Here is a 21194-nt window from a genome sequence, read left to right as displayed (position 1 = left end):
CTACACTCATTAAAAACCCATTACCCCATTCCACTACTTTTATGAAAACTTGAAATCAGCCCTAATTAATCGGCCATTCCGATTAATCAGTCGACCTCTAATTCAGACCACTTGACTTTTTCCATATTTTGTTACATTACACCCTTATTCTAAAATGGATTTAATTATTTTTTCCCTCATCAATCTACACACAATACCCCATAATGACAAAGCAAAAACAGGTTTTTAGACAAAAACAGAAATACCTTATTTACATAAGTATTCAAACTAGAGGTCGACCGGTTTATGATTTTTCAACACCGATACCGATTATTGGAGGACCAAAAAAAGCCGATACCGATTAATCGGCAGATTAAAAAAAAAAAAAAAATTGTAATAATGACAATCTAATACATCAATAAAATCAATTTAGCCTCAAGTAGATAATGAAACATGTTCAATTTGGTTTAAATAATGCAAAAACAAAGTGTTGGAGAAGAACGTAAAAGTGCAATATGTGCTATGTAAGAGAGCTAACGTTTCAGTTCCTTGCTCAAAACATGAGAACAAAGAAAGCTGGTGGTTCCTTTTAACATGAGTCTTCAATATTCCCAGGTAAGAAGTTTTAGGTTGTAGTTATTATAGGACTATTTCCCTCTATACCATTTGTATTTCATTAACCTTTGACTATTGCATGTTCTTATAGGCACTTTAGTATTGCCAGTGTAACAGTATAGCTTCCGTCCCGCTCCTCCCTGGGCTCGAACCAGCAACACAACGACAACAGCCACCACACCGAAGCAGCGTTACCCATGCAGAGTAAGGGAAACAACCACCCCAAGGCTCAGAGCGAGTGAAGTTTGAAACGCTATTAGCGCGCTAACTAGCCAACCAGCCTCATCTGGGGAGTTGATAGGTTTGAAGTCATAAACAGTGCAATGCTTGATGCACAACGAAGAGCTGCTGGCAAAACGCAGGAAAGTGCTGTTTGAATGAATGTTTACGCGCCTGCTTCTGCCTACCACCGCTTAGTCAGATACTTGTATGCTCAGTCAGATTATATGCAACACAGGACACGCTAGATCATATCTAGTAATATCATCAACCATGTGTAGTTAACTAGTGATTATGATTGATTGTTTTTTATAAGATAAGTTTAATGCTAGCTAGCAACTTACCTTGGCTTACCTCATTTGCGTAACAGGCAGTCAGTCTCCTTGTGGAGTGCAACGAGAGAGAGGCAGGTCGTTATTGCGTTGGACTAGTTAACTGTAAGGTTGCAAGATTGAATCCCCCGAGCTGACAAGGTTCAAATCGGTCTTTCTTCCCCTGAACTAGGCAGTTAACCCACCGTTCCTAGGCCGTCATTGAAAATAAGAATGTGTTCTTAACTGACTTGCCTTGTTAAATAAAGATTAAATAAAGGTGTAAAAAATAAAATACAAAAATCGGCACCCAAAAATACAGATTTCCGATTGTTATGAAAACTTGAAATCAACCCTAATTCAAACCCTTTTCTATGAGACTCAGAATTGAGCTCAGGTGCATCCTGTTTCCATTGATCATCCTTGATATTTTTCTACAACTTGGAGTCCACCTGTGGTAAATTCAATTGATTGGACATGATTTGGAAAGGCACACACTTGTCTATATAAGGTCCCACAGTTGGCAGTGCATGTCAGAGAGAAAAAACAAGCCATGAGGTCAAAGGAATTGTCCGAAGACAAAGGTTCACCTTCCAACAGGACAATGACCCTAAGCACACAGCCAAGACAACGCAGGAGTGGCTTCGGGACAAGTCTCTGAATGTCCTTGAGTGGCCCAGCCAGAGCCCGGACTTGAACCTGATCGAACATCTCTGGGGAGACCTGAAAATAGCTGTGCAGCGACGCTCCCCATCCAACCTGACAGCGCTTGAGAGGATATGCAGAGGAGAATGGGACAAACTCTCCAAATACAGGTGTGCCAAGCTTGTAGCGTCATACCCAAGAAGACTCGAGGCTGTAAGCGGCAAAAGGTGCTTCAACAAAGTACTGACGAAAGGGTCTGAATACTTAAGTAAATGTGATATTTCAAATACATTTGCTAACATTTCTAAAACTGTTTTTCCTTTGACATTATGGGGTATTGGGTGTAGATTGTTTTTTTAAAATAAATGTAATCCATTTTAGAATAAGGCTGTAACTTAACAAAATGTGGATAAAGTCAAGGGGTCAATACTTTCCAAATGCACTTTATTTTGCGGAATTGCCCATTGCTGATATGCTGTACGTGTGTGAGTGAGATTTAAACATACACACAATGAAAAGCTATTTGGCTTCAACTTTTCAAACAGCCATGGCAGTGCCACTCATCTATATACCAAGAGCCTTATGAAGCCATTTTAAAGACAGAATAATACAATACAAAATAATAAAAGGACAATTTATATTCAAATGGTATTATGGCAGCCATATTGGATTTTGTACCCATTGGATTTGAGGCAAAATACATGGAGGCCCTAAAGAAAATATTTGGTGGCCTGACTAATTACAAAACTAGGAGCAACAGATTCAAAATCTTTCAAGCAACCTCAGAACCAACAAAAATCTAATTTCGATGTCCGAGTCCACTTGTTTAGAGCAGATTACAATAGCCACAACATAAAAAATAAACATGTAACTATGTATTTTTGTTAGGCTGGACCATACAGCACTGAATGAGAGCACATATGACTTGGAAAGTTGTCTATTAATCAGCTACCAAAAAGTAAAGCTTACATTCATATCTAGTCATAGTTGATATTTCCAACCTATTGTATCTCTGTGTTTACAGGTCTATATTTCCTAGATGCATTAAGATATCCTAATGCTGTTTTGTTTGTGTATGTAGGTGGAACTACTGACTTGTGGGGGAGTTGACACTAGCCATTATTCATTATGCGCTAAAAGGCTAAACTGATCCTAGATCAGCACTCCTACTCTTGAGAGGCTTTGTGGATACGGGCCCTGACCTAATATCATTCAGACAGTGGGCTCACCTCAGTGCTGCTCAGCTGGTTCCTCTGTGGGTTCAAGAGATGGTGTTCCCCAGACCCTCCTCCTTCACCAGCACCACCTCTGGACCCTCCACCTGGAAGAGACAAGTGATACAGACATACACTCCTTCAGGTACATACACATAGACACACACAGATAATAAACACACTTTCAACAAGGAGTGTTTACTCATCCCCACTATGTTTGAGTCCTATACTGTAGTTACAGAATGACTTCATTGTTGTTAAACCCATCATGGTGGACATAAATATGATGTTGTGGGTAAATGAGTCAGCTATGATAAATCAAAATGAATCAGACAAACCTGACTAAACTATGTTGACGTGTACAGTAGGTGTTTGTTAGTGTGGGGGTATATTTAGTAAGTGTATATTTGTTATAAAGCGCTGTTGGATGTATGCAGAATAGGGTAAGATGTGATGTACACTAAAGAGTGTTTCAATGAAAAGTCCCATTTTTTTCTTTATTAATCATAAGTGTTACGTACACAATATGAAAACTACAAATACACATCCCTCTGCGTGCCTGGCAGACATCTCAGGTTAATGTTTGCCCAACATCTCAAGCTCAACAAGAAGGAGCTGCTCTTCCTCCAAGAGAAGCCCTGCTCACTCCAAGTCCTCTCCACCACAGTGTCCTCCACTCAGTGTGCAAAGAACCTTGGTGTGACCATGGAAAACACCCTGTCATTCTCTGCAAACCTCAAAGCAGGGATTTGCTCCTGCAGGTTCATGCTCTACAACAGTAGAGTACGACCCTTCCTCCCACAGGAAGCGGCTCAGGTCCTAATCCAGGCTCTCGTCATCTCCAGTCTAGACTACAGCAACTCTGTTGGCTGGGCTCCCCGCTTGTGCCATCAAACCCCTGCAACTTATCCAGAACACTGCAGCCCGACTGTGTTCAACCTTCCCAAGTTCTCCAAGTCACCCCAGCATCCACTACAAGACCATGGTGCTTGCCTACAAAGCAGCAAGGGGAACTGCTCAAATCCTACATCCCAACCTGACCATTCTGTTCTGTCACGTCTGGTCTCTTGGCTGTCCCACCCCTATGGAGAATCAGCTCCCACTCATCCCAATCAAAGCTCTTCTCTGTCCTGACAACCCAATGATGGAACCAGGTTCCCCCTGAAGCTAGGACAGCAGAGTCCCTGCCCATCTTCTGAAATTTCTGAAACCCCATCTCTTTAAAGAGTATCTTAAATTAATCCCATCTTAAATGAAGTGTTAAAAAAATCTAAATATTTTATATTTGAGATTCTTCAAAGTAGCCACCCTTCGACATCTTTGCGCACACTTCATTCTCTCAACCAGCTTCATGAGGTAGTTACCTGGAATGCATTTCAATTAACAGGTGTGCTTTGTTAAAAGTGAATTTGTGGAATTGATTTCCTTCTTAATGTGTTTGAGCCAATCAGTTGTGTTACGACAAGGTAGGGGTGGTATACAGAAGATAGCCCTATTTGGTAAAAGACCATGTCAATATTAAGGCAAAACACAGCTCAAATAAGCAAAGAGAAACGACAGTCCATCATTACTTTAAGACATTAAGGTCAGTCAATACAGGACATTTCAAGAACTTTTAAACTTTCTTAAATTAAAAAAAAACAAACATCAAGCGCTAAGGTGAAATTGGCTCTCATGAGGACCATCACAGGAAAGGAAGACCCAGAGTTACATCTGCTGCAGAGGATAAGTTCATTAGAGTTTAGTGAGGGTATCATTTGTTTTTCAACAGAACAATAACCCAACACATTGGGGCAGCAGGTAGCCTAGTGGTCAGCGTTGGACTAGTAACCGAAAGGTTGCGAGATGGAATCCCCGAGCTGACAAGGTAAAAAAAAATCTGTCATTCTGCCCCTGAACAAGGTAGTTATCCCACTGTTCCTAGGCCGTCATTGAAAATAAGAATTTGTTCTTAACTGACTTGCCTAGTTAAATAAAGGTCAAATAAAAAACACCTCCAGGCTGTGTAATGGCTATTTGAACAAGGAGAGATGGAGTGCTTCATCAGATGACCTGGCCGCCACAATTGACCTTAACTCAATTGAGATGGTTTGGGATGAGTGAAGGAAAAGCAGCCAACAAATGCTCAGCATATGTGGGAACTCCTTCAAGACTGTTGGAAAAGCATTGCTCATGAAGCTGGTTGAGAGAATGCCAAGCGGGTAGAAAGCTGTCATCAAAGCAAAGGGTGGCTACTTTGAAGAATGTAAATTCCATATGTGTTATTTCACAAGTTTGATGTCTTCACTACAGTGTTTAGAATGAATAGTACAAAAACTTGAATGAGTAGGTGATCCAACACATGTTTACATACACTTAGGTTGGAGTCATTAATACTTGTTTTTCAACCACTTCACAAATTTCTTGTTAAACTATAGTTTTGGCAAGTCTGTTAGGACATCTACTTTGTGCATGACACAAGTAATTTTTCCAACAATTGTTTACAGACAGATTATTTCACTGTATCACAATTCCAGTTGGTCAGAAGTTTACATAAAGTCACAGTTGACTGTCGAGTCCTATATCGTCATAACCTGAAAGGCCGCTCAGCAAGGAGGAAGCCACTGCTCCAAAACCACCATAAAAAGCCAGACAACGGTTTGCAACTGCAAAGATCGTACTTTTTGGAGAAATGTCCTCAGGTCTGAGGAAACAAAAATACAAGTGCCATACTGACCATCGTTATGTTTGGAGGAAAAAGGGGGAGGCTTGCAAGCCGAAGAACACCATCCCAACCGTGAAGGACGGGGGTGGCAGCATCATGTTGTGGGGGTGCTTTGCTGCAGGAGTGACTGGTGCACTTCACAAAATAGATGGCATCACGAGGACAATTATGTGGATATTGAAGCAACATCTCAAGACATCAGTCAGGAAGTTTAAGCTTGGTCGCAAATGGGTCTTCCAAATGGACAATGACCCCAAGCATACTTCCAAAGTTGGGGCAAAATGGCTTCAGGACAAAAATGTCAAAGTATTGGAGTGTCCATCATAAAGCCCTGACCTCAATCCCATGGAAAATGTGTGGGCAGAACTGAAAAAGTGTGTGTGAGCAAGGAGGCCTACAAACCTGACTCAATTACAGCAGCTCTATCAGGAGGAATGGGCCAAAATTCACCCAACTTATTGTGGGAAGCTTGTGGAAGGCTACCCGAAACATTTGCCCCAAGTTAAACAATTTAAAGACAATGCTACCAACTACTAATTGAGTGTATGTAAACTTCTGACCCAATGAGAATGTGATGAAAGCAATAAAAGCTGAAATAAATCACTCTACCATTATTCTGACATTTCACATTCTTAAAATAAAGTGTTGATCCTAACTGACCTAAAAAAAGGGAATTTTTACTAGGATTAAATGTCAGGAATTGTGAAAAACCGAGTTTAAATATATTTGGTAATGGTGGATAGACTTCAACTGTATAAACAGACTTTGTAGGCTTATATATCTACAAGGTCTGGATGCAATATTCTACCCAGGAATATTCAACACGGAAATCTGTTACTCTAGTTTTTCCAATTTAAAGTTTTATTATTATTCTTGTTTTTCAATCATCCAATAAAACACATTCAACATTCACAGATGTGACAGGCTTATTAAAAAATAAAAAATAAAATATAATAATAACTAAAATAAAATAAAAAATAAAACGTTTTTGTTTGGTATGTATATATATATATATATATATATATATATATATATATATATATATATATATATATATATATATATATATATATATAACAAATAAAGGGAACACTTAAACAACACAATGTAACTCCATGTCAATCACACTTCTGTGAAATCAAACTGTCCACTTAGGAAGCAACACTGATTGACAATGAATTTCACATGCTGTTGTGCAAATGGAATAGACAACAGGTGGAAATTATAGGCAATTAGCAAGACACCCCCAATAAAGGAGTGGTTCTGCAGGTGATAACCACAGACCACTTCTCAGTTCCTATGCTTCCTGGCTGATGTTTGGGTCACTTTTGAATGCTGGCGGTGATTTCACTCTAGTGGTAGCATGAGGCGGAGTCTACAACCCACACAAGTGGCTCAGGTAGTGCAGCTCATCCAGGATGGCACATCAATGCGAGCTGTGGCAAGAAGGTTTGCTGTGTCTGTCAGCGTAGTGTCCAGAGCATGGAGGCGTTACCAGGAGACAGGCCAGTACATCAGGAGACGTGGAGGATGCCGTAGGAGGGCAACAACCCAGCAGCAGGACCGCTACCTCTGCCTTTGTGCAAGGAGGTGCAGGAGGAGCACTACCAGAGCCCTGTAAAATGACCTCCAGCAGGCCACAAATGTGCATGTGTCTGCTCAAATGGTCAGAAACAGACTCCATGAGGGTGGTATGAGTGCCCGACGTCCACAGGTGGGGGTTGTGCTTATAGCCCAACACCGTGCAGGACGTTTGGCATTTGCCAGAGAACACCAAGATTGGCAAATTCGCCACTGGCGCCCTGTGCTCTTCACAGATGAAAGCAGGTTCACACTGAGCACATGTGACAGACGTGACAGAGTCTGGAGACGCCGCGGAGAACGTTCTGCTGCCTGCAACATCCTCCAGCATGACCGGTTTGGCGGTGGGTCAGTCATGGTGTGGGGGGGCCGCACAGCCCTCCATGTGCTTGCCAGTGGTAGCCTGACTGCCATTAGGTACCGAGATGAGATCCTCAGACCCCTTGTGAGACCATATGCTGGTGCGGTTGGCCCTGGGTTCCTCCTAATGCAAGACAATGCTAGACCTCATGTGGCTGGAGTGTGTCAGCAGTTCCTGCAAGAGGAAGGCATTGATGCTATGGACTGGCCCGCCCGTTCCCCAGACCTGAATCCAATTGAGCACATCTGGGACATCATGTCTCGCTCCATCCACTAACGCCACGTTGCACCACAGACTGTCCAGGAGTTGGCGGATGCTTTAGTCCAGGTCTGGGAGGAAATCCCTCAGGAGACCATCCGCCACCTCATCAGGAGCATGCCCAGGCGTTTTAGGGAGGTCATACAGGCACGTGGAGGCCACACACACTACTGAGCCTCATTTTGACTTGTTTTAAGGACATTACATCAAAGTTGGATCAGCCTGTAGTGTGGTTTTCCACTTTAATTTTGAGTGTGACTCCAAATCCAGACCTTCATGGATTGATAAATTTGATTTCCATTGATAATTTGTGTGATTTTGTTGTCAGCACATTCAACTATGTAAAGAAAAAAGTATTTAATAAGAATATTTCAGTCATGCAGATCTACGATGTGTTATTTTAGTGTTCCCTTTTATTTTTTTGAGCAGTGTATATAAAACTTGAAGCAGCACTATCAAGGTTCTTATTAGCTATTTCTAGCCTTCGCTGAGACGACGAGCCAATAATTAGTTTTTAGATTTTACAGCACCTTACACAACATGTATCTGCTCATTTCCCTAATCACCCCATTCACTCTGTCCAGTTTGAAATATAGTTGAGTAGTGGAGACCAGAGTCTATCAAACTTGGGCTGTCTCTTGTGGAGGTCATAAGTGAGCTTTTCAAGAGGGAGAAAGTCAACAATCTGGTCAATCCACATTTTAAATGTAGGAGAGGTATTAGAGGCCCACAATAGGATAATACATTTCTTAGCAAAGTATGTAATAGTCATTTTCTCTGTCGGGGTCAAGAACAAAGTCCTGCTGGGCATTAAGAAGATAGATGCACGGGGTCATATCAAACTGTACATCTAGTATTTTCTGTGCAGCAGTATGTATAGATTGCCAGAATCTGGCAATCTCTCTACAGCTCCAAAATACATGCATATAGGTTCCACTTTCAGAGGTACATGGTTTACAGTTAGGAGACATATCTGTTTTCATTCGATGGAGTCTCAAAGGAGTGTAATAAAATTTGTACAAAAATGTGTAATTAGATTCTTTCATTTTGACATTAGTAGAGGTGCAGTATACCCTGTTGCAAACCTCTGCCCATAACTCATCACTGATAGTCAGACCAAGGTCCTTTTCCCAGATTATTTTCAAAGGAGTAAAGGAGGAGCCTCCATTCTCAGAAAGGAGTCTATAGATATAAGATATTTTGCCTTTAATGGATTGTGCTGTGACAAGAAGGGTTTCAACTTCATTCAGCTGAGTTCTAAACCTCCTCTTGGAAGTAAATGAGGAAATTACATGTCTAATTTGAAGATATATATATTTTTTAAATGGGATCTTGGCACATTGAATTCACTGCAGAGCTCTTGAAAGGATTTCAGTGTAGTGGTTTTCTGATGAAATAGATCTGAAAAGGTCCTGATTCCAAGAGTATGCCAAAGATTAAAGTTGGCATCCCTCAGGGCTTTTGGCAAGTCTGGGTTGCCTACTATAGACGAGTGAGAACATATTTGGGAGGAAATGCCCAGGTATTTCTTACAGTCCCTCCACGCTAGTAGGGTGCTGTAAATCACAAAGGTTTTGGCTATGTTGCCCACTTCACTAAAGTTATTAATGAATATGATTGAGCTTAAGGGCAATGAACCACATGATTGGGCTTCTATCTGAATCCACGTTGACTCTTGTCTGTTTGTGATCCATGTTAGCATGTTGCGGATTTGGGCAGACCAGTAGTACAATTGAAGGGAGCGAAGGGCAAGACCACCCTTAGATTCAGGTTTCGATAGTGGAGAACTTGATCCTAGGTTTTTTATTTCCCCATATAAATTTGGTGATGCTTTGGTTGGTTGTTTTGATAAAGGAAACTGGAAGATAGCATGGGAGCATCTGAAATAAATAGTTCAGTCTAGGGAGGATGTTCATACGGATGACATTAATTCTTCCTACTAAGCTAATTGGGAGGGAGATCCAGGTTTGGAGATCGTTCTTGATTCGATCCAGGAGTGGAAGATAATTTTCCTTGAAAAGGCTATTCAGATCTGGTGTTATGAAGATCCCGAGGTATTGAAACCCCTGTGTCTTCCATTGGAAAGGACATAGTGTCTTCATAGAGCTGGTGAGTGTAATATTGAGAGGGCAGACAGTGGATTTGTTCAAATTGATCTTATAACCTGAAAACTTGCCATACTGAGCAATTGTGTCTAAAATGGGAGGGATTTCTCAGGGTTGGATATGTAGAGCAAGACATCATCCGCGTAAAGCGTAATCTTGTGCTGCAGGCCGCCTGCAGAAACACCCATAATACTTGGATTGCTCCTTATCAGCTCTGCCAGAGGCTCTAAGCTTTTCTAAGACTGAGAACAGAAAGCTCCACTCCATCCTGTCAAACGCCTTCTCAGCATCCAGTGAAGCCAGCAGGACAGGGGTGTGGAACACCTTCTCAGCATCCAGTGAAGCCAGCAGGACAGGGGTGTGGAACACCTTCTCAGCATCCAGTGAAGCCAGCAGGACAGGGGTGTGGAACACCTTCTCATCATCTAGTGAAGCCAGCAGGACAGGGGTCTTCTGTGCGTTTACTTGATGAATAATATCACAAAGACGGCGAATGTTATCAGAAGAGTATCGGTCTCTAATAAATCCAGTTTGGTCCGCTTTTATTATTTTGGGAAGAAGAGTGTTTAGTCTTTTGGCGAGCAATTTGGTAATTATTTTGTAGTCGAAATCCAACAAGCTTATGGGCCGGAAGGACGAGCAGGATAGAGGGTCCTTGTCCTTTTTGAGCTCACACTGTAATGCGAGCTGTGCGCATTGAGTCTGGGAGAACTCAGTTTTTGCAAAAATCCTCCAGCATTGGCATGAAGATAGGGCTGAGCTGGGGCCAAAAAGCTTTGTAGATTTCTCTGGGGAATCCATCTGGGCCTGGGGACTTATTAGGTGGCATGGAGGTAATTGCCTCCAGGATCTCCTCAGGAGTGAAGGGGGAGTTGAGATCTTCTTGGTCGGTCTCTGATAGTTTAGGTAGCGAGATTCCCTCTAGGAAAGAGTGGAGTTCTGCCTCTGTGTGTTTTCTCTCAGGGGTATATAATTTGCAGTAAAAATCATGAAAAGTTCAATTGATCTTTTTTGGGTCATATGTGACCTCGTCCTCTGCTGTTCGGATAGCCATGATTGTACGCTCTGACTGCTCTTTTTTTAATTGGTAAGCAAGCAATCTACTGGGCCTATTGCTATACTCATGGTATTTCTGTTTAGTAAAGAAAACTTTTTTTTATCTCCCAAGTGTAGTCCAAATTCAGTTTGGCTTTGGCTGCTTTAAGTTGACTCCAGGAGATGCTGTCTGGGGATTGTTTATGTATTTTTTCACAGCATTCCAGCTCCCTCTCAAGATCTAGCCTGTGTGCTTCCATTGCTTTTTTCTTAGAGGAAGCATATGCAATTAGATTACCTCTTAGTGTGGCTTTAGCAGCGTCCCACATTGTGGCCGGAGAAACAGGAGAATCTTTGTTGTCTTGTGTGTAGTTGTCTATCCATGTAGTTACCAATGTATGGAACGCTTCGTTTGATAGCATGGAGGTGTTGAATTTCCAGCTCTTTGACCTCAGGATGTTTTTGCAGAGGTCAAAGCGGAGGTGGACAAAGGCGTGATCTGAAAGTGCTATGGGTCCGATTGTACATGTGGATGAATTTATGAAACTCTTTGGGATAAAAATGTCATCTATACGGGAATAGGTGTTATGGACATTAGAGTAGTATGTATAGTCCATAGATGAGCTATTAGTCTCTCTCCAGATATCTATCAGTCCCATCTCTTTAGTAAGAGAGTTCAACATCTTTGCAGATCTAGGATTTGTGGTGAGGACTTGAGATGATTTGTCTAGGGTTGGGTTAAGGGTACAATTAAAATCTCTGGCCCCCACGCCAAAGGAAACACAATGCTCATTGAACAGGGTTATCATTTTTGACATGAAAGCAGGAGTATCTGTGTTAGGGGCTTATATGTTTAAGATAGTAATTGGTTGACCATACAGTGACCCGGTTATCAAAATAAATCTCCCATCCGGATCAGATATAAGTTTTGTCAATTATGAATGGAATATTTTTATGGATAAGTATGGCTGTGCCTCTACTGTTTGATTTGAAAGATGAGAAATACACCTGTCCCACCCAAGCTCTGCGGAGTTTGGCATGTTCAGCATCACAGAGGTGTGTCTCTTCTAATAGCGCGATGTCTGCTTTTTCCTTTTTTAGAGCACATAGTATCTTTTTCCATTGTATTGCATGCCCTAGACCATGGCAGTTCCATGTCAATAGATTTAAGGTACTAGTCATCGAACCGTAATCGAACATTAGTGCAAGTCATCTCTGGGTAAAAGTGGATAATAGTTACAGCTGCGTTCACATAAAAGGAAAATAAATGGTGTGCATAAAATAAAAAAAATAAAAAATAAAAACAAGAACCGGGAACAGTTAGTAACGCACAACGTCTCCCTCTCCCCAACAAAGAAATGCCTCATCCTCTCCGCCCCGCATTGAGTAAATGACAACGTAGCCCCGTCCAGACCACACTAAAAGAGGGAGAAAATAAAATCAATAGCCCAGCCTACATATACCTCCCCAAGGGACATAGGGAACAAATTATAATGGCAACAAAAAAACATGGAAATAAAAGTAGGCTGAAACATTAGTAGGCCTAGGTTAGGCTATAGAGCCTATCCCTCTCAGCTAAAGGAAAATAAATATAGATTGGACGGCTTTGATGACATATAGCGGGGCGGGTGGGTCTTTGGCTATCGGCTATATGTTGTCTTACCTCCTTTAGTAATAGCATTAATCGCATTTAGTCAATGGTCCGTTTCTCATTGACCAGGATTGTCTTTCAAAAACGTTTTGCCTCTTCGGGAGTTTTGAAGTGTCGCAAGGCTCCTTGGTGAAGAATCCTGTTTGGGTATTTGAATCGCCTGAAGATGCCTCGGTCAATGGAGTGTTTCTTCACCTCGTCAAACTCTCGGCGCTTTCGGCGTATTCCAGCTGACAGGTCCTGGTGTAAAGTGAGTTTGGCGTTTCCCACTGTGATGGTGTTGTTTTTCGCCGCCTGTAGGACTCGTTCCTACTCGTCGGTGAATCTCAGGAAACGTATGGTGATTGGGCGCGGTGGTTGTCTGGCTGCTGGTGGGGGCCTCAGTGCTCGGTGAGCTCTCTCGAGTTCTATGGGCCTGTCGGTGGACAGGTGGAGCCACTCGGGAAGTTTGTCTTGCAGGTAGCGGATCAGTGGCATGTTGACCTCTTCTTTTTCGCCCAGATTTAATAGAACACAATTATTCCTTTGCCCCCGGTTTTCCAGGTGCACTATTTTCTTTTTAGCATATGCTATTGTTTCCATGGCATCTGTCAATAAGTTTTCCATGGATAGGATTCGCCCCTCTGCCTTAACCATAAACGCGGGGCGCCTGGACATCTCGTTGTTGATGTCAGGCAAAGCGTTTTCCAGGATTGTCACTATCGCACTGAGCTGAGAATTAATGGCATCTAATTTAGTGCTGAGTTCTGTACGTTTGGATCTCAACTCAGAAAGGATGTCTTCGACAGAGTGCGAAGTTGACATTCGTTGGGCCTCAGGGGGAGCGGGTCCTCTTGCTCCTGGCTAATGGCGCTAGCTTTTTCTGAAGCTAGCTTCTTCTTGGAGGCTTTTTCCGTCGCTAATGCTCGAGTCCGGGTAAAAATGTCACCTGTAGTGTCGCCTTTTGTAGCCGCCATGACTTGTTTTAACTAAAGCTAAAGGAGTTTGAACTTGGAGTGGTGCGAAGCGCATGTGACACTGGGTACAGCTGTAGGGTTTCTCCCCTGTGTGGACCCTCTGGTGCCTCTTAAGGCTGGACGAGTGTGCAAAGCGCATGTGACACTGGGTACAGCTGAAGGGTTTAATCCCTGTGTGGACCCTCTTGTGGATCTCCAACTTCTGGAGGCAGCTGAAGCCTTTGTTACAGAATACGCAGAGCAACTGTTTCTCATTACTATTGTCTGATGTTGCTCCCACTGCCTGAGCCTTGGCCTTTTGGCCCTTTGAGTTCAATACCTGATCGAAAAGGATGCTGCTGTGTGAATCGGAAGGCCCCATCGTCGTGGACACTGGGTCGCGATCCCTGAACGCGTGTAAAGGGGAGTGGATGGCGACATTTAGATTTGTCCCTAAGCTTCCCCTGTAATCTAACAAATCTCTGCCCTGTGAGTGTCTGTCTCCTAGATGACCATCTACATTCCATGTGGGAGGAGCATCGCCCTCCACTTTCACAGTCTCTTCATCTACGACTATAACCCCCCCTTTCTTATCTAGGCACCCTTCAGTGTATACACTACTACTGTACTGGTTCAAGTTCCCTCTAGACAGATCATTCTGTGTCTCTAAACCCAAGGATATGTTGCCAGGCTCGATCTCTGTAGTGTAGGAACAAGACGGATCATTGCCAGTCTCTAATGCGTCACATGAGTCCCGTTGGGAATGAACTGTCCTCGGGCTCAGGTTACCGTAAAGTAAATACTCTGAGCAGGGAGCAGGAGGACAGCCCAGTGGCCCCAGCCCCTCTGGGTCTGACCTGAGGACAGATCCTGTATGTAAAAGCCTTTGTGTTACAATTAAAGTCTCTGTGTCTGTCTCTGACTTGAGGACCTCGTTCATTGTTCCACTGTTCTCTGTGATGTTGCGTTTTGCCCTGGGCTGGGGCGAGGAGGTGAGGTCCTTTGTGGCCACAGGGGGCGCCACTCCAGCCGCTACTCCAGTCTGGATGTTTCTGATTTGTTGTGGGTCTCCTTCAGTCCTCTCCTGCTTTACCAGAGACAATCCTCCAGGACCTGCAGCCTCTGTATCTGCAGACTGACTCAAGAAGAACGGAGGTTATTATCAGTACATGAGTTGAATTGGATAACAATGTCAAAGGGAAGTCTCTCTATAAATTAGGATGTACATGTGTAACAGTATAACTTTAGACCGTCCCCTCGCCCATACCCGGGCGCGAACCAGGGACCCTCTGCACACATCAACTACAGTCACCCACGAAGCATTATTACCCATCGCTCCACAAAAGCCACGGCCCTTGCAGAGCAAGGGGAACCACTACTTCAAGGTCTCAGAGCAAGTGAGGTCACCGATTGAAACGCTATTTAGCGCGCACCACCGCTAACTAGCTAGCCGTTTCACATCCGTTACACTCACCCCCCTTTCGACCTCCTCCTTTTTCGCAGCAACCAGTGATCCGGGTCAACAGCATCAATGTAACAGTATAACTTTATACCGTCCCCTTGCCCATACCCGGGCGCGAACCAGGGACCCTCTGCACACATCAACTACAGTCACCCACGAAGCATCGTTACCCATCGCTCCACAAAAGCCGTTTCACATCCGTTACACATGTTAGCAAGTGAATAGCTGAGTGGAGCCTTTCTGATTTTTAAAATTTGTATTTTTAATTGACCTGTTATTTAACTAGGCAAGTCAGTTAAGATCAAATTCTTATTTACTATGACAGCCTACCCCGGCCAAACCCTAACGCCGCTGGGCCAGTCTCTATGGGACTCCCAATCACAGCCGGTTGTGATACAGCCTGGAATCAAACCAGGGTCTGTAGTGACACCTCTAGCACTGAGATGCAGTGCCTTAGGCCACTGCGCCACTCGGGAGCCCCGAAATAATCTAGCCACATTTAATGTACTGTAATTTTTTTATGGTACACTATGACACTAACCTCTATCACCATAATGTGCTGGGTTGAGGTTCCACTCCCCTCATCAACAGTGATTGGTTGGTCATGTCTCCATGTATTGTCTCTCACTGGCTTCACAAAACTCCTGTGGCCTCCAGTGAGATGTCCTTCACCGGAGAGAGTGATTGGGGGTTAAAGAGGTGGTTAGGTTAACTACTGTCAATGCTCAACACTATATAGTACACTATTGACAGTTTTGACTGTGACTGTGTCCGAATGCCCATACTTGCGTCCTAAATAGTATGCTGTTTGAGTATGCGAAAACAAAGTGTAATAGTATGCGACATTTTAAAAATCTAGTGTACCTTAAATACTAATTCCGCCTTTGACAACAGCCGATCAATTAGATAAGGGGATGCGCTACTGAAATCACCGAATAGCGTGAAACAATGCAATCGCGCATTACACATTCCCAGTATGTGATAAAATAGAATGTTCTATATTATGTGCATTTTTGAAAGTTTTGATGGTTTAAATGCCAGGATGTTATACTCATCTAAGCTCTTTATCTAGTAGAATTAGATGCACACTTTTGCACAATGCATTGGAAGAGGTGGGCTGCGAGTGATGGGCCCTACTTCTCATTGAGTAGTCAAACAACAAAACTAAGCTACTTAATTGGGAAGATGTAGATTTTGTTCTCCTTAAAAGAATTGAGTATTGAATTGTAGGCACTACATCATTGAAACGTGTTTATTGTTCTCTTGGCCATCGTCAGAGCTTTTAAACTAAATACTTCATCTTTTGATTTCTGAACGTGTCGGCACTGGGGACTCGGGATGTGGCTGCGTTATTGATGTCATGTTAATCAGGCCTTTTGATTTTAACATGGATTGTTTTAGTTTTGCAGGCTAGGCTTTACCTATTTAATTATTTAACGTATGGATGAAGCCTTACCAGTGATTCTGATCTCGTTCCCAATGATCAGTGCTTTAGTTTGATGTTGATGTCCAGGGGTTCTGAATTTGCGATGCATCCGACTGTCCGCCTTTTTATTTGAACATTTGAAAAGTTTTGGTGTGTGTACTAAGCTATTTTTATTTAATTTATATACAGTGCATTCGGAAAGTATTCAGACTCCTCAACTTTTTCCACATTTTGTTACGTTACAGCCTTATTCTAAAATGGCAAAATAATTTTTGTTCCCCTCATTCTACACACAATACCCCATAATGACAAAGCGAAAACAGATTTTTTGAAATTTCGGCAAATTCGGCAAACTACCAAAGGTGCTTCAACAAAGTACTGAATAAAGGGTCTAAATACTTATGTAAATGTGATATTTCCTTTTTTTATATATACATTTCCACACAAAATATATGTTACAGCATTCTGGTTTCACTAATAAATATGTTGAAATGGAACCATATTCTGTTTTTGTCTTCAGTACTTTTTAAATGGGCGGCAGGTAGCCTAGTGGTTAGAGCTTTGGACTTGTAACCGAAAGGTTGCAAGATCAAATCCCCGAGCTGAGGTAAAAATCTGTCGTTCTGCCCCGGAACCCACTGTTCCTAGGCTGTCATTGAAAATAAGAATTTGTTCTTATTAACTGACTAAAACAATCCATATGTTAAAATCAAAAGGCCTGATTAACATGACATCAATAACGCTGACACGTTCAGAAAATAAAGGTATAAAAAAATAGGATATATGGGCTATGGTAAGCAACCCTGTTCTTTGAGTGCTGCAGGTACCACAGGATTTTGTTCCAACTAGGCACCACACACACCTGACCAACTGAGCTAATTTATCAGTTCAGCGATTTCCTAAATTCAACACATAATTTATCTAAACTCTAAATAGAATAGGAATAGAACTTTAGGCCTACTCAGGCTGGTTATATTAGACCTCACATTTGACCTACAGGTCAGCCTGATCAGGTCAGCCTGATCTCATAGACTAGAAGTAACATAGTAAATGTAAATCCGGGAGACCAAATTAGTATGATATGTTAGGCATGGTTACATAAGGCAGATGGTTACTTAAGGCAACAACGTTAGCCGGATAGTGCAAACATCTAGCAACCCAAAGGTTGCGAGTCTGAATCTCATGATGGACAGCTTTAGCTAATTGTCACCTTTAACTACTTTTTATGTACTTTGCAACTACATAGCATGTTAGCTAACCCTTCTCCAAAACTTATTCTGTACATAAATCTTCCAGGTCAGTTAAATCCAAACCATGAAGTGCCTGTAGCACTCCAGGGTTGCCTACCCCCTGCAACCTTGTCTCAGAACATTTCGTATGATTCTGTACATAAATCCGTACACTCTATTTAGTATGATATGTTACATTTTGTATGGTATGTATTATTTTGTGGATGTCCATCACCCATTTTGTGTGATATGTTATGAATTTGCATAACTTACAATATGTTACAAATTTGCAAAATATATGTTACACATTTTAGCTAGAGGGTTAGCTGGCTAAAGTTAGCTAGGCTAGGGGGTCAGGGTTAAGTTTAGGAGAAGGGTTAGCTAACATGCTATGTAGTTGCAAAGTACCTAAAAAGTAGTTAAAGGTGTAACCATGCCTAACATGTCATACTAATTTGGTCTCCCGGATTTACATTTACAATGTTACGTCTAGTCTATGAGACCAGGCTGACCTCTGGGCTACAGTGTAGGTCTAATGTGGCAAGTTTCCTATAACCAGCCTGAGTAGGCCTAAAGCTCTATTCCTATTCTATTTAGAGTTTAGAGAAATTAATCAAATTGGAAATTAGCCATTATCAGGTTGGTTAACGTAATATCTGTTGAATTTGTAAAAATCCACCCACACTCAGCCCTGCCCCACCTACTCAGCCAGTCAGGAGCAGCTACTGCGTTGCATACTGCATATTTCTTTACTGATGATACTTGCTAAATAGTATGCGACAATGGGTACACAGTATGCAGTTTAAGTATGTAGTATGGGTATTCAGACACATACGCTGTCTAGAATTGGCACGGATTTAAGGTAACAAACACTTAACATAATCAATCTATAAATAGTATGTCAATAAGTTATGTTCCATGCATCATCTTATTTTGATTGAGTAAATAATAAGAAATGCCGTAAAAAATACAAATCTGGTTAGAATATGATAGTGTCTTGGTGCAAGATTGCTAAGTAATCAGAGGAATTATGGCACAATATCCCAAAACTGTCAAAGACCCAATTCTGGATAATTAACTATGTGGTTAATAACGCATCTAAAGTTACACATGCGCAGAGGGGAACGGGGCGATAGGCCCAGAAGCCTCGTCCTTCTGCAAAATGTACCTCTTGCCATCTCTCTGTATTGGTAGAGGATCTTGACACTACTGGGACGATTGGCGACGACGCGCTCTCGGATTGTCCTTTCTGCGCGCTCCCGTGTCACCTTCAGTTCCATTAGCTGTAGTTTCCTCCGCAATGCCCTGTTTTCTTTCTGGCTTTGAGTTATTTCCAATTGTAACACTGCATAGTCGTCGTCTACGAGTTTACAGATCTCTGCCACGGCTGCATTCGCTAGCACCTCCATAACGGAGGCTATTTGAGTGTGAAAAACCACACAGTTAGCCATTGTTAACAGCTAGCTAGCGTTACCTAGATAACATCTATCAAACAAGGCCCGTCATATTTTGAGTTCCAGGGTTAATAACGCCTATAACCGTATAAATAACAAAAACGTTGAAATTGTTATTGGCCGCTGGTCGTTCTTGATTCCGTTTACTTCTTCAGTAGATTGGCGGTCTTAAACAAACGTTTAAAGGTGCATGCCGCCACCTATTGTGCTGGAGTGCGTGGTCAATCACGATTCCCAAAGCTCTACTTTGGTAGAAATGAAAAGAAACCCATAAACCTAAATCCTCATACTACTAAGAAAATAAAAAAGAGCCCTACTAACTTCCAACAGACCCTTTCCCATCCCCCAACCTTAAAGACCCTAGACTTAAATCTCTCCCTCTCTTCAACATACCTGCAACAATACAACACATGCTCCACCATTACATCAACCATGCACTCCAGACGCAAAGCATTCATATGCTTACCAAACACCACATCTAACTTCCTAATCTGACCTTTGAATCTTGGTCCGCCAACCTTTCTTTAGAGGGCATATAAATCCTGGCCCTTGGGCTCAGAATCCCACCTCTTCTGCCACACATCTATCAAAACAGCTCTGAGCCTATATTTGGCCTCTCCCCTACCCAGTGGTAGAGTTCATCTGTTTGTCCTCTACATACAGCATTTGCACATCTAATTCAGGAATGTGTATTGCTGCTACTCACAGGTCGGAGTGTGAATTGTACATTTTGTTCCCAAAAAAAGGGAAACATTTAAATTGCACCACCATCTAACCCTGCACCTATACACTATCCCCCAAAACCTACCATCCCATCCCACTACTTTGGCCCCAAGAGATCCTACATCAGTCCTGGGAGTATGGAACCCCTTCTCTCAAAACTCCCTGTAGATGTTCTGCTCTAAAATCTCTCACACCCTAATATTTCTCTGCTGCTGCAACTACCACATCTATCTTTGATTTCAGGGATTTCCGCTCTGTCAGTGCAGTTGATCACCATGGCAATAAACACAAGAATTCCAACCTTTCTAAAACGCATCCTCTCTGGATCTCTTTCATTCGCTCTAAGTTATTGTCTAACTTGTTGGGAAAGTGTTCAAAGTTGCTGATTTGTGTCAAAAGTTGAATGTTGGATGTCACAATGGGCCCTTCAGAATGACGTGTAAATCCCATGAAAGTAGATGGACAACAAGCTTAATAGTTTAAAAAGTAGAAAATATATCAAACACTTGTTTTAAAGTTTGAATGGCGTTTCTGTCTTAAATGGTGTAAGAGGAGTAAGAGTGCTAAAGAATAATAATAGCTAGATGGTAATTTTACATTAAGTAAAAATGTGGGACTTGCTTTACCTGTTTTAAAGGTATCTTTGCAGTTTTAAGCAGTTAACTATAGTCAAAGTTAAATGTAGTAAAATAATTGGCCTGATTACTTTGATATACAATTAGATCACACATTTCATCAGAAATATTTACTCTGACTACTAGACTTGTATACAGTCTCCTACTAGAATACCACAGTACATGCCAACTGTAACAATAGAGAAGAGAAGTCAATAAGGCATTGTTGAAGCTAAGTAAATGAAAAGAGTAGGGGTGTTAAACCTGGTGTCCTGGCTAAATTCCCAAGCTGTCCCTCATACCATCATTGTCACCTAATCATCCCCAGCTTACAATTGGCTCATTCATCCCCCAGGTCATTGCTGTAAATGAGAATGTGTTCTCAGTCAACTTACCTGGTAAAATGTTAACCACAGTCAAGGCCATCTCTATGACTGTGATTCAAGTACCTAACAATATGCAGCCATTAGATTTTATTGTAAAAAATACAACATTACACACATCTTTATGTTCTTTATCTTAACTTCCTGTCAAGTAAACATGAATTAAGGCACTATCATTTCCTCATTATAAATCACCAGCATCAAACAGGACAAAGTTGCCACTTCATCAGGGAAGCATTTTTACAGACACCATCACACCAACTATCCCCATATAATCTACTCTGCCTCAT

At 42.0% G+C, this 21194-nt stretch overlaps 1 protein-coding gene across 1 annotated transcript; it reads right to left on the bottom strand.

Moving 5' to 3' along the window:
- Positions 1 to 8298: 8298 nt before the first annotated feature.
- On the bottom strand, positions 8299 to 19340 carry LOC139418983 (uncharacterized). Its single transcript, XM_071168782.1, has 4 exons — positions 18899 to 19340; positions 15617 to 15741; positions 10362 to 14748; positions 8299 to 10234 (listed from the first exon to the last, which is right to left on the bottom strand). Exons 1-3 carry the CDS (start codon positions 19179 to 19181, stop codon positions 13603 to 13605), a joined length of 1554 nt encoding a protein of 517 aa, XP_071024883.1. The 5' UTR covers positions 19182 to 19340; the 3' UTR covers positions 8299 to 10234; positions 10362 to 13602.
- Between the last annotated feature and the right edge of the window lie 1854 nt (positions 19341 to 21194).

This window comes from Oncorhynchus clarkii, chromosome 10, assembly GCF_045791955.1.
Source record: "Oncorhynchus clarkii lewisi isolate Uvic-CL-2024 chromosome 10, UVic_Ocla_1.0, whole genome shotgun sequence".
Classification (NCBI taxonomy): domain Eukaryota; kingdom Metazoa; phylum Chordata; class Actinopteri; order Salmoniformes; family Salmonidae; genus Oncorhynchus; species Oncorhynchus clarkii.
This window is presented reverse-complemented; position numbering and strand designations above follow the sequence as displayed.